At 43.9% G+C, this 13,858-nt stretch overlaps 1 protein-coding gene across 3 annotated transcripts in view; it reads left to right on the top strand.

Annotated features, from left to right (window-relative positions):
* Positions 1-13,858, top strand: part of Sulf1 (sulfatase 1) — a 122,171-nt gene that overhangs the window by 65,283 nt on the left and 43,030 nt on the right. For 2 of the 3 annotated variants that reach the window (XM_055603550.1, XM_055603548.1), the window contains exons 5-6: positions 4,766-4,917; positions 7,530-7,699. In XM_055603550.1, coding sequence (XP_055459525.1) covers positions 4,766-4,917; positions 7,530-7,699 — 322 coding nt within the window. Of the gene's footprint in view, positions 1-4,765; positions 4,918-7,529; positions 7,700-13,858 lie in introns of those variants that run through there. The other variant, XM_055603549.1, reaches the window with a different exon arrangement.

Here is a 13,858-nt window from a genome sequence, read left to right as displayed (position 1 = left end):
GAATTCTTTCAGGGAAGCACAAACCCCTCCAAATATGTAGGGTAGTGAAAGCACAGGTCAGTGGAAGAGTATTTGTCTAGCACGCGTGAGGTCCTAGGTTTGAGCATCCCAAATGGTGTTAGGGATCTGTGTGAGTTAAAGTTATCTTCGATGAGAATCATAAAAGCATCTCAGAAAATTAGGAAACAAAACCATCACGGTGACAATAGTTACTGATCTAACCACGACTAGTGGCTGCAAAATTAAGGGGCTGAGGGAGAAGATTTTAAACCAGCATAATTATTTATAATTATTTTCTCCACTAAGCTAGTGGAGAGAAATAATGAATCATCAATTCTGCTTGCCTAATTATGTACATATTACTTGAAATACTTAACTGTAGACTTAAGAAAAATAATGAAGGAAACTGAAATACTGCGACATGTAAATATCCATCTAGAATGAAACACAAAGCAGCAATACGTTCTACAAAAAACAACTCCAAGAAGACAAATTACTAAGAGGCTTATTTTGGGAGGCATCCAGAATACATGGCTTTAAATGAAATGAATTGATCCAATATTATATTTACCCTTGTACGACATGATTTTCCTCTTTCAGAACTGAGGCATATTTTTGGACTGGTTGTAGCCTAAATGTTTTTAACTTTACTCATGGAAAATGTGAGTCTACTAGAGCTTAAATGTCCAAGAAAGAAAACACACGGAACCACGTCCATTGCACTTTATCCTGGGGAATGAAGTGAGAAAGGCCGCGGATTGTCTATCACAAGACAGCGAGTGTTCTGCCTAAAGTCTGCTAAAGATTATGACGGGATAGATGTTAATATAAAAATTAGCCCAGAATTGTAAGGTTAGGAAAAAAAAACCATCCACGGTTGAGAGGCTGCCCTGAATGCAAGGGAAAGAAAAGGATGCAAAGCTGGAGGGCCATGGCCCGCTCTGCCCTTAATTCATTTGAAGGACTCAGGCCAGTTTTCCGACATCCAGTTTTCTTTCCTGTCCAAAATTACACTGCAGTTCTGCTCTGCTGGCTGAAATTACCTTGATTCTTTCAATTATGTTGTTTAAAAATGCAATTATAAACAGTATAGGGAAATCACACGAGCTGCATTTTTGACACATCCATTCTGTTTCATGCTGTAAGTAGAAAAAAAAACCGCAATAAAAAATTTAATCGCTAAACAAATCTAATTACTTGTGGCTGGTATCTCTCTGTGCGGCATAGGCTGGCCTTTAACTCCCATTCTTAAGCTATCCTCCCTGCCAGCCTCCGCTGCACACACAAAGGCGATACTTGCCTTTGCTGAACATTTTTTTTTTCTGTAGTAAATGAATTTACGTAAAGCTACTTATTTTCTAATCTCGTGTCTTTTTCACAGATTCACTTTCCTTGTAGCAAGCTTGTTTATTTACTCTCTAGTAAAGGACTTAATTAAATTTAGAGTTTTCTAAGGTAGGACAAAGTAGTGTTCTCATTCCTATGGGCTGGGATGTCATAGATTTTTGTTAGGCACATAAGCATGGCATGTTGCACACATGTACTGTACCACAGCATTCTGGGAGTACACTGAACCCTGGGGTGTAAAGTATGCTCAAATGCTTGTGCTCCGTTTGAGTAAAACCAAACATAAATAGGAATGTATAAATCACAGTTTAACTCAGTTGTCAGTTGTATCCATAATTACTACAGCGACCCTCTGCCAAGGGCATTGAAGTGTCCACGAAAACGGCATTCACTATACTAAGCGAGGTCCAATTTCTATGAGCATGGGATCTTTTTATAGTCACCATTACTGATCTTAAAAAAAAAAAAAAAGGCTTTTCTTGAGACAGTGAATACACATTTTTCTAAGTGTCCTGCAATAGGTAGTCCTAGAGGGAAATAGTATAAACACACACACTAATGGTTATAAACCTATCTTTCTTACCTCTCTGCTCATCTTCCAACTCCAACTACCTCCCTAAACAGCTGTGAAGGCAAGGGACGATGTCTAAGAGAAAAGAGTGGTACAGAAAGGGTCTGGTCGATACTGGGTAACCCTGATAACACAAGCTGAGTTGAACTGCCAGGACCAAGGGAGGGAGAAAACTTGGTGCTTATAACCAAACCATTGACATGGTAATGTGGACCTGAAAATCAAGCTCCCTTTAGAGAGAGAGAGAGACATAGATGGACAGTAGACATGGAACAGAATGATCAGAAGCCCAGATAATCAATCGGAGAGCACTGTCAAGAAATGTACTATCCAAGGAAGAAATGTAGTATCCAAGGGATTAGTAGAGACTGAGTCTGGATGGCAGGAGGCTCCAGGGCTGGGTGGATGTGGCCTGGGCCTGAGCCTGGGCCTGGGCTCCCTTGCAGCAAATGTGATAGGCAACACAGCATCTGGAATCTTGAGTACATTCTTCACACTCCATTAACACAAAGACACCGAAAACCTGGAGGCAGTTCTGAAGGCAACAGCAAGGACTATTAACAGACTTGAAGGAGTCATTTATAAGGAAAGGACTAAGGCAAAGGGCAATCGCCACGGTAATGGCTAGAAATGGTACAAAGTGACCTAAAAAGTACAGGCAGGAGGGAAGGGCAGGCATGACTGGGCATGGCTTCCCTGGAGGTGGGGAGCACTAAGAGTAGCAGGAAAAAAAAATTTCAATTAGTTAAGGAAAATGGGAACCATGTGAGTGAGACTCCGTTTCTACAAAATAAGTCACAACAAAACAAAGCAACCTGCTTCAACGAAGCAGAACTGTAGAGCAAGGTGTCCATGAACCACAGACCGGTAAAGTATTTAAAATGTGGGGTCATGGTGATTCTAACCCCCATATTGAGAAGCCCCCAGTTCACGCCAAACACTGCTTTAAGTGCCATCTGGATCAGCCCATTTGGCCCACACGACACCCCGTCACTATGCTTATCCTAAGCAGGTTCGTCAGGCCAGACCAGGAAGAAAGAGATGAGGAGCTGGCCTGCCAATGCCGGCCTGGGAAGCTTGCTCTCAGTTACACATTCCAATTGCTATGATCTTTTGCAAAACTCTCTGAAAACGAAAGGACAGAAAGAAGAGGTGAGTCCCGAGGGATGAGGAGGAAGGCGAAGAGAACAGGACCCAGGCTTATTAAGCGCAAGCTCCCAGAGCTGTCCCTTTCTGAACTCAGAACTGGCAGGAATAGGACCCTGATCTGCTTTTCTTCATACCAAGTCAGACTGCATTTTGCTAGAAGAGAAAAGTCTTTTTGTAGTTCTAGCCTGGGAAGGAAGCCGGAAGTGCCATGCAGGTAAACCCTTGACACTTTGTTCTGCACTCATCAATCTGCTTGAGAATCAAGCAACATCCTCAAACTCCAGACGCTGGCTAGCTGGGCTGCTTGGTTGGTTAACAAGAAAGCCTTCCTCCAGCAAAGAAACTAGGGTACTGTGCTTCTTTCTCTCTTTCTTTCTTTCTTTCTTTCTTTCTTTCTTTCTTTCTTCTGCTTCATTATTTATCTATTTTATTTTATGTGCATTGGTGTTTTGCCTGCATGCGTTCCTGAGTGAAGGTGTTGGGTCTCCCAGAACTGGAGTTACAGACAGTTTGGAGTTGCCATGTGCATGCTGGGAACTTAACCCCGGGTCCCCTGGTAGAGCAGTCAGTGCTCTTAACCACTGAGCCATCTCTCCAGCCCCAGAGTGCTTTGTTTCTCAGACTCAAGTCCAGATTGTTTTCAAAGAAAAGAAAGCTAAGGAGTCATATAAACTGAAGACACCTTAAGAAAATGTATTTTATAGGAACATGTTGGGAGAACAAATCAACTTTTAAAATTTGTAATTAAAGTGAAAACACATTCATTTTAAATCCAGAAATTGTAAACTCTCTGGAACACAGTAGTGTCATGAGGCCGAATATAAGAAGCATTGGGAGATTCCTATACAAGGATGATGGGCAGGCCAGTAGGGGAAGGCAAAGGTAAACATGAAGATTCATGTTGTAATCTTATAATCTTAGCATTTTTGAGATAGATGTTGCAACAGGAACAGAAAGATTGAGAGTTCAAGGCCAGCCTGTGTCACATAGCCAGACCCTGGCTCAAAAATGAACAAATACAAAGAAAGCTTCCATCAAAAGGGACAAAGCTTACATATAAACGTCACTCTGCCAGGAGAAAAGGGAAGGTGCATTAGAACCTCGGGGTACAGAACTGTAGGTTCAAGATAAGTATTTGAGTGAAACCGAGTCTTCTCTGGCCTTGGTTCAAGACCAGATGCAGATAGGAAAGATGGTGGAAAACAGAGCCCCCGCTGAGGTGAGGAAGGGTTCAAAAAGACCATTACTCTGCAGATATGTGAAAAGCAAGGTGAACCTCTCAGTGGAGTTTTTGTGATTCATCAGTCAAAGAAAAAGCAAGAAAACTTAATTTTGTCACAAAGAGTAGTCTTCAGTGTTCTGGTCCTCAACTGCCAGCTCTCACTCTGGCTGTTTCCCAGTTCATTCAGTCAACTGAACAGGAGAATATACTGTGCTTTTATTCCAGGAGGGCCATAAGAAGAAGATCCCCAGGAGCGCTCTGGTTACTGTAACCCAGGCATTTCAGTTCTACTTACGTTTACTTAAAGACAAAGTGCGTGAGTGTCACTTTGACAAGACCCGAGGGAATCCTGGCAGTGCTGTCATCGGATGAATTTCCATCTCACCGTCACTTTTCAAGTCCTAATTTCATATCTCCGACTTTGTTTATGATTAATCTTCTCACATGAGAACATGCTTTTTCATTTCCCGTTGCAGCCTTTTTTGGAAAATACCTCAATGAGTATAACGGCAGCTACATCCCTCCTGGGTGGCGAGAGTGGCTTGGATTAATCAAGAATTCTCGTTTCTATAATTACACTGTTTGTCGAAACGGCATCAAAGAAAAGCACGGATTTGATTATGCAAAGGTAATTTCCAGTGTAAAACTGCATCAATTTGCTTCTGCGCACAATGGGGAAAAGGCATTTCCAGGGAGTTAAACTATCGGCAAGATGGGCTGTCTGTGTTCTCACAATGTTCGAAGGGGAAATTTTAAGGCAATTTCCAACTGGAGACAAGAAAGACTCCAAAGGACCAGTGCTTTTGTCTAGTAGGGCTTTTTTCCCTTCTCCCTCATTAGGATGAAAGGCAGTCAGTCTTTGATGGGAGTACCATCAAGAAAATCATACCTCCCTCTTCTCTGTCTTTTGATAATTTTTGTCTGAGAGAGAGAGAGAGAGAGAGAGAGAGAGAGAGAGAGAGCTTGTCCACATAATCAATTGCTTTTCAGTTTCTGAAAGTATATTTTGTCTGTGGCTTCAGCCTTCCACGTGACAGTAAGAACAGAGTGGTGCAGCCAGGAATTCTGGGACACTGGGGTAATTGCTCTCGCTCCCATCTGACGAAGTGTTTGTGACAAGAACAACTGCCCCATGACAGTGAGAGTTCACGACAGTCTAAGGCTGTCAGTCTTAGGACGTCCAAATCGACCTAGAGAAATTGCCTGTGATTCCCAAACAAGTAGATCCCTTTTAAAGCTTACTATATAGCAAGCCAGACACCGTGGTCTATGTCTGTAATCCCAGCTCTTGGGAGGCTGGGGCAGATGGGTGGAGAGTTTGAGCCAGCCGCTGCTCCATAGTGAGTTTAACCCAAGCAGGAATGCTTGGTGAGAACTCAGCTAAAGCACAACAACAAATCACAGAAATGTTCTGGTGACTACTGACATAAATTAAAAGAGAGAGAGAGATCATAAAAATGAAGGGAGGAATATCTTTCAATTCTTGGCAATTTTTCTAAAATATTCTCTTTTCTTCTGGACGCAACCACCTCATTTTCCTAGAAATGTCCCAGATCAGCTGGATCTAGCAACCTGTTCCAACAGGTTCGGATGTCTGGCATGTGTCTTTGTGGCTGGCCTGATTAGAACCCAGCGGGTTGGGAGACAGATAGGGTGTAAGGCTAGGTCTTTTCTAACCTCCTGAATACAAACAAATTCACAAACACTGCTCACAGGCTTCTAGACATCAAAGCTGAGAGTGAATCAGCAGGGACCTTGGAGGCAAATGTGAGCCGTGTCCTCATTGTAAAAGACAAGACAACTCAGCTCGGACTAGTTCAACCACTCATGTATCTATCCTGGGTCATTTCCCTGGCTGGGGACAAAAATCATTGCAGCCAAATGATGCATGCCACGTCCACTAATTGTCACTGCTATCACTTTCGATCTGTGGGGGTGCTTCTCATGCTCCTTGTTCAAGCTATTAACCTTTTATTCCCTGTTGTCCTAAAGAGAACAAAGTAATCACGATTCTTTCCAAATACTAAATCAGCGAGACCTGTTCATTATCACGGCTGATTAGGTGTCAAAGACAACTGCGTTGGAAAGGAGAGTGTGTGTGTGCGTGTGTGTGTGTGTGTGTGTGTGTGTGTGTGTGTGTGTGTGCACATGTTCATGTGTGTGCACATGGCTATGGGGGGTAGGGAGGTGCATGCAAAGAAATTAAACAGACTCCCACAAGGAAAGGAGGGGACGGCCTTTGGACTTGTCCTAATAAGGACCTGTGACAGATTTCTTCCCCCAGCACTGTTCATTGCAGCTGTTCTGGTCCTTAAATCCACAACATATGACCAGCTGTGCCTGGAAGGCTTTGACATTGTGACCATTGCCTAGGAGTTTCTGACGAAAGTTTACACTAGAGTTTCAGGCCAGTGACACATACAGAGGAAGCAGGTGGCTTAATTAAAGTTCTCATCTTCTCCTTCCTCTTCATTCTGTTTCCTCCCTTCCCACTTCTAAACTTGCATCATGCCACACCCTCTAAACGCTGGTTAAGTCATTTTATTAGCAATTCAAACTTGAATCCCAGCAGCTGCATTAGCTTCTTTGTACAATTAATGCGGTGTAAGCTGCAGGAAATCAGATGCTCCCATATATAAGTGTTCCAAGCAAACGACTTGATAAAATGCTGCAATTTGTCCCTAAGGCGGTGATTTTGACAGTGCCTTTGATTTGATGGTGGTAGATCGTAATTTAGAGAAGAGACTCTTTCCTGGGTTTGCATGTTTGTGTGTGTGTGTGTGTGTGTGTGTGTGTGTGTGTGTGTGGTGAATGTGAAGAGGGTGTGGACGTTTCCTGCCCTTGGAGCAATTAAATGTTTTGCCAATGAATTACATCAATGAAACCTGAAAATGAGATACGTATCCGGTGTTTCATATGCTGTTGAATTCGCATTGCCAGTTTTAAACATTATCTTGAGCAAACACAACCTGCCTCTTTTCTTCCCTAATTGCTCAAATGTTCATATCTTCACCGGCCCCCACACACACCTTGTTGCTAAGCTCTTGCTACCCTAGAAATGGACAGCCACCAACTTTCTCTGTTCTTGGAGGCGGTTGGCTCTGTGGGAGGCTCTCTTCCCCGTCATACTTAGACCTTTACCTCTATACTCGGTGGGTAGATTCTGAGGAAAGCGGTGTTCAAACGTGATCGTGAATGTCACTTTTGTAACTTTTGTTTTGTGTCAAATGTATGTTTCAGGATTACTTCACAGACTTAATCACTAACGAGAGCATTAATTACTTCAAAATGTCTAAGAGAATGTATCCCCATAGGCCCATTATGATGGTGATCAGCCACGCCGCGCCCCACGGCCCTGAAGACTCCGCCCCACAGTTTTCAAAACTGTACCCCAATGCCTCCCAACACATGTGAGTAAGAAAATCAACAATGAACTGTGCCGAACACGGCCCTTGCCCTCCCCAACTTCTCCTCTTCTTCATCCTATTTCTCTTCACTCTGCATAGCCCCAAGGCAGAATGTGAAAAGTGAGGTTATGGACACAGGACCAGCAGACCGAGGAGGGCTTGCAGTAAGAGAGCCCTGGGGGTTTCTGATTGGGAATCACAGCTCCGGTGTCTGCCAGTAGCTACAGGAAGAGGCTCGCGTCAGGGAAATGGGGGCAGTTTTCACCTAGAGTTCCTTTCAGTGTTGTAAATGATATTGTGGAGTATGACCCAGCAGCCCTGCTAGGGAGGGAGAGCTTTGCTTTTCATAGCCGGCAGTGCAGGCCCCTCTCTGCTCCGGCTATAGAAATGTGGCTTGATTTTCTTTCCTGGGGAACTCAGGAGCAGCTTGGCTGCAGATGTTCAATTAGGCTTGTGCAGAAGGCAACTGGAGTAGCTTGCCTGGGAGGCCCTCTCAGGTCACGGCTTTAAAATAACCTAATGTTTCATCTTGAGAGGAGGGGGTGGGGAAGCTCAGGGAGGCCCTTGTGGCAAGGGGCAGGGGGGGAGGGAGAGCTGCAGTGTGCTGATAAACCTCATTGGCCAAGGGTGGAAAAGTCTAGGTGCCTTGGCAGCAAAGAACACAATTTCGTTGTTGACTGTCGACACAGTTTCTTCCAACCTTCACGCCCAATATGCAGCCTTCCACATAGAGCAGCTGGTACCGGATCTGCTGAAAGCATGCCCATTCAAAACGAACCGTCATCACAAAGCGCCAAAGGTGGTTCACAATCTAGCTGTGCTGAAATGCCACCCCGTCTGTCCATCTTCCCTGGGTTTCTTAGGTCCCAGACAGGAAGAACCTCAGGGAACTAAAGAATTAACTGCTGGGGGAATTGCCAGGCATCAGGAGTCCTGCAAGGAAGTTTTATTTTTATTCTTACTTAGTGTCTTTCTGTAACTAGCCTTCTTCAGTCACATGACCGTGCCTAATAGGAATGAGGTCAGAGCTGCCTTAGAACAGGAACTAACAATCAATTGGAAGCAAAGTGGATCACCTACTGAATGTGCCCAGGAGGATGCAGCTATGGCACAGACATATGAGACGGCTGTTCCAGCCACTGTTTTGGACTCAACCATAGGGACAGAATCCACCTCCTGCTACTGACTCTGCAGGTGGATTCATGAATGAAGCCTCTTGGCAGGTGGCTCTCTGGCGTAGCTCAGCCACAGATTCAGTAAGCAGCTGGTTCCGTGGGAGGAAAGCCTGTCCCAGGCTTCTTTAGTAATGCCTTGAAACTCACCTTTTCCCTCTCCTTTGAACAAGTGCTCACTTAGTATGGCTTCCGTTGATAAATTAGCATGAGCACCAGCCTATCCTCAGATGGCTTTCTGCGGTTTGCCAAGAGGGGGTGGATAAGATAAGGCATTTCGTGGTTCTTCAGAGGTTGGCCTGCCTGTAAAGAGGTCCTAAGTCTATATGAAAACCATCCAGTCAAGAGGTCCTAACAGCTTCGCCTCAAGTACTTGATAACGTTTGTACATGGAGACAAGTTGGGTGGTGGCTTGAGGAGAGGCCCTCAGTAGCAGTTTTGGAGGCTGCACTTTGGGCTCTAACATTGAAAATTATACCTCTAAGGTTATCATACAGCAGAGACTGGCTAATCAAGACCCAATAGGTACCCCTTAAAAACCAATAAACTAGGACAGGGGTCCAAATCCAGCTTGTGTTAATAGGTTTTCGCTGAAACAGTCATGCTTCTTTGAGACCCACCAGCCAAGGGGAGCTGTGACATGATCTGGAAAACTTAAAAGATTTATAGTGAATTTGCTGTGCCCGGGCTTTACAGGGAAGATGGGAAAGCGTCCAGATAGTCATAACACTAGAAGAGCCGGAAGCGTCAGGTCCACAGCAACAATCACAGCACCACAGAGCACTGGGGGAAGGGCATTTGTTCGCATATTTTGGAGGAATGGACCAACAAGCATTCAGAGTGGACCTGGAAGGATGGGGAAATGTTTGCAGGGCAGTCTGCGCCATGTAGGGAAATGATTTCAGGGACAAAGTATAATACAGACAAGGCTCACTACCCACGAGATAATCTAAGACAGTGGTCCTCAACCACTTTGGCAAGACCTCTACCTCCCAAAATATTTACGTTATGATTCACAACAGTAGCAAAGTTACAGTTATGAAGTGGCAATGACAGTAATTTTATGGTTGGGGGTCACCACAACATGAGGTCACAGCATTAGGAAGTTTGAGAACCACAGCCCGAAGGCATGATCTAGGAGCTGAAGAATAGGATACAAATAAAGCAGTGAGAAATGGAGCTTAAAGGGAAAATGGTTGCAAAATATTGGGAATCTCAGTGAGTTTGTATGTAAGTAGGGTAATAAGAAAACATGAGTGGGCTCGATCATTTCCACATGGGAGAGGGTTGGGCTATCCCTTTATACTTCTAACAAGCCAGCTGTGCCCTTAGCATCGCTCCAACAAAGCAAAACCTTTGCCTGACAGAGTGAAAGTACTCAGGCTGTCTCACCTGTTCCAGATAAGGCTGTAGGCAGTTTCTTTAGCCTTAGAGCTCCTAGGGGCTCATCTGTAAGTGGGAATAAATGAGACACCTGGAAGTTATGTCACAAACATGCCTTTGCACAGGTAGCAGAGGTAATGCTTCCACATGGGGACATAGAAACCACACCACCCGTGTTCATTCTTATTGATCTTCTCTGTTAAGATCAGCCGTATGCAAACGCCTATGATCGACCCACAAATAGTATAATTTTATGCTGCCTAACTTAAGGTCTAAAGAGAGCAGATAGAGAAATGAGTCCACACTTGCCTGTGATGACAGGGTAAATCCCTTGGCAAGCTAAGAATTCACTGCCATGAACCTCTCACACCTGGCCATTCTGAAAACAACAGATCTGGCCTGTCTTTTATTTATTTATTTATTTATTTATTTATTTATTTATTTATTTTTTTATTTATTTATTTATTTATTTTTTCCTGGCTGTACATTTTTGCCCCGGGCAAATGTCAGATAGAAGAACATTCCTAGCCATGGGAAGTGGGCATGCATGCAGTCAGTGAGCTATCGACTTCTCTGCCACTAGCACTTGGGTTTTGTGCCCCCTGTGTGTAGAGAGCCGCACGCCTCCAGCAGGCCATGGAAGCTTTGCGCTCCTGGAGGCTGATAGAGCAAGGGGTAGAATGAGTGCTCAGGTTCAGAGTTCAGCCCTCCAACAAAAGGAGCGAGACAAATTGAAGACAAGCTGCAGACTGTGATGCAGGGAGCTCCTGAATGGCTGGCTTCCTTAGTAAAAACATTAGTGAAGCAGTCAAGCGCTGGGATTCAATCAGTGAAGTGCCCTGCAGAGATATCTGGCAAGCCCTCGTGGAGACAGCACGGAGCTGAAGACTCTCCCTCCTCTAGCGGGGGACACTGGTCATGTGGACACTTTGCTTCAGGTCTTCCTAGGTGGCCAAACATCACCGATCCCTTTCATCCAGCCCTGGGCTGTGGCTCTCTGACCCCCTTACACTGGAGAGAGTGGATCAAGTTTCCATGGTGTTTGCTTCTCCAACAAAGAGAGAGGCCCATTCAATATCGGCACACTGGCTTTACAAACTGAGGGGAGAGGTTATGCCTCCCAACTAAGAATAGGAGCGGATTATCACTCCCTTGTTCACATGGAGGTCCTGTTTAATCAGACGGTAGCTCAGCCTGTCTTGGCCTCCAAGAAATACAAGAAAGGCTCCAACAAGGAAATCCACATGAAACTCTTATCATGAAACCTTTCACAACGGCAGAGCCCCAACTAAGCTTTCAGGAGATCCTCCCCACCCCTGTGATAATGAAACCCAGCCACCCACTGTAATAACCCATCAACCTTGGGGATTGGTTTGTAGTTGTTTTGTTTCAGTAGTTATTTCTTCCATACTTCATACACAGGCAGACAGAGAGAGAGAGGAGGAAGAGCCAGAAAGAAGACAGAGAGAAAAAGATAGAGAAATACTGAGACAGAGAGGAGGGGAGGGAAAGAGAAAGAGACTGACTGCTACAGGGAGCTGTAAACAGACTTCCCCCCTCTTGGAGCTGAAGAAAAGGTCAGCAGGTAAGTGGCCATGCTGCTTTTCCCAGGGGACCCAGCACTCACACCAAGCAGTTCTTAACTGCCTGTAAGTCCAGCTTCAGGGCACAGAATTTCCCTCCTGTACTCACATAGTCTCCAAAACCACACACACATAATCAAACAAACAAACAAACAACAACAACAACAAAAACAATGCACCTTTATAAAATGTCTTGGCCTGAAAAGAATTCGTGCTCTTGTCTCTTTCACAAACGATTAATGAAAGTTATGCTTCTAAAGATGAAAAATTTTAAATATTCCATACAAATATCCAATTTAGCCAAATATCCATTTGCTCCCTTTTCTATAAACCTACTCTGTTCCTTCCGCTTTATGATGAGCCCCTGGCCACCCAAATTCCTGAACTTAGCTGCATGATCCCAGAGGAGCACAGCCACACAGAGCATCCAGTGAGTGGTGAGATGGAAACAGCCCTCTTTAGCTACTGGGGCAGGGAGCCTGGCTCCTCATTCAATTGTAAAATTAACTTCTGTTTACCAAATAAATAATGTCGATCTCACAGCCAGCAGACATGAAAATGTTTTAAGACAGTACCAGACTCCCTCAAAAATGTGCTTCAAGAGTTCAACTACCCATTTAATCGTAACTAGCAATTCTCTTAATTCCATGATTTTTTAAATTAAAAAAAAAAATGATGTCCCGCTTGTTTGCTTCAACAAAAACCTAAACAGCTTTGTTCAGGTCACAGGAGTAGTTAGGGACAAAGTTGGAACCAGATGTCAATTTTCCTTGTCCCAGGGGCTCTTCCCACGATACCAGGCCATGTCTCAGTTCACATCATAGCCACAATGAATATCAGAGTGGATCTTACATATCTGCATAATTCCAATGGGCATTCCTAGCATCATTAAACAATTCTCTATTTGTATTGTATGCCTGTAATCAAGATCATTTGGTCTTACTCTGCATGTGCTCAAATGTAATTTACCTAAAGACATTGGAAGTCAAGTGGCACATATCTCTATAGAGTCAAGAAAGTAAATTCGGCTTTAATGAAATTGAAGATGTCGTGGCTTGGAGCGTGGCTATAGATTCTCCAATGTAAGGCTTTGCACGTGTATCAGAAGCCTATAGAATGGGACCAGCATTCTACAGCCACTTACTGGGTGATCTTCCTATCAGTGCCTTTTTCTGTTGGAGTTTGCAACTAAAAGAACAAACGAAGAGAACAGATGTTCAACACATCAACAAAAGAAATGTATTTTTACTGGAATGACAGCAAAGGCCATCAATATCCAAAAGGGACCACAAAGTTCACGATTTCCCAATATGGATTTAATACACAACACATGTACTTCTTGAAGCTATTTCTTGCCCACTAAAATAAAACTTTAGAAGAAGGGGGGAAAAAACCTGCCCATCAAAGAGAAAGGTGTTGTTGTTGATTTTTTGGAATCTTACTTTTGTCAACAAGTAACACCGGAAAGAGACTCAAACCCCAGGGAAAACTGGCATCCTGTTGAAGACTGAACTTTTCTGTGTGCGACCAGGTGTATCGCACTGTCCTGAGCAAGAAACCCAAAAAAGCCAGAGTTGGGGAAAGCAGCATGCAGGGAAACTTCAGGAGGCAAATACAAAGCATTTCAGCCCAAGAATAGTCAGTGTAGAACTACAGATGTGTTTCTGAAAAACGCAGATGTGTTTAAAAGGCATTTCATTTCATTTCACAAGCAGAAATTTTTACCAGGCTGGGCATCAGAGACAGTGATACCTCTGAAATAGATTCTGGGGTCATTTTCTTTTTGTTTTGTTATTGATGGAACAGAAAACTCAAAAATGATGGTCTGATCTTTTGCTCTCTCAACTTTAAAGTGTTACCCACTTTTCTGTGATACATCCAATGGGCCAGCCTCTATTTGCACCATAAACTGGCAATCAGCAATCAAAAGGAGGCTTCTTGGTTGGGAGCAATTGGGTAAAAGGCTAAAGGTGGGAGGACTCCCTTTTGATAGGGAAAACTGTGCTCACCTGTTCTTCCCGTTA

Source organism: Psammomys obesus, unplaced genomic scaffold, assembly GCF_907164565.1.
Source record: "Psammomys obesus unplaced genomic scaffold, mPsaObe1.curated_primary_1811, whole genome shotgun sequence".
Classification (NCBI taxonomy): domain Eukaryota; kingdom Metazoa; phylum Chordata; class Mammalia; order Rodentia; family Muridae; genus Psammomys; species Psammomys obesus.
Note: the sequence above shows the minus strand (reverse complement) of the source record. Positions and strands in the feature narration are given on the sequence as shown.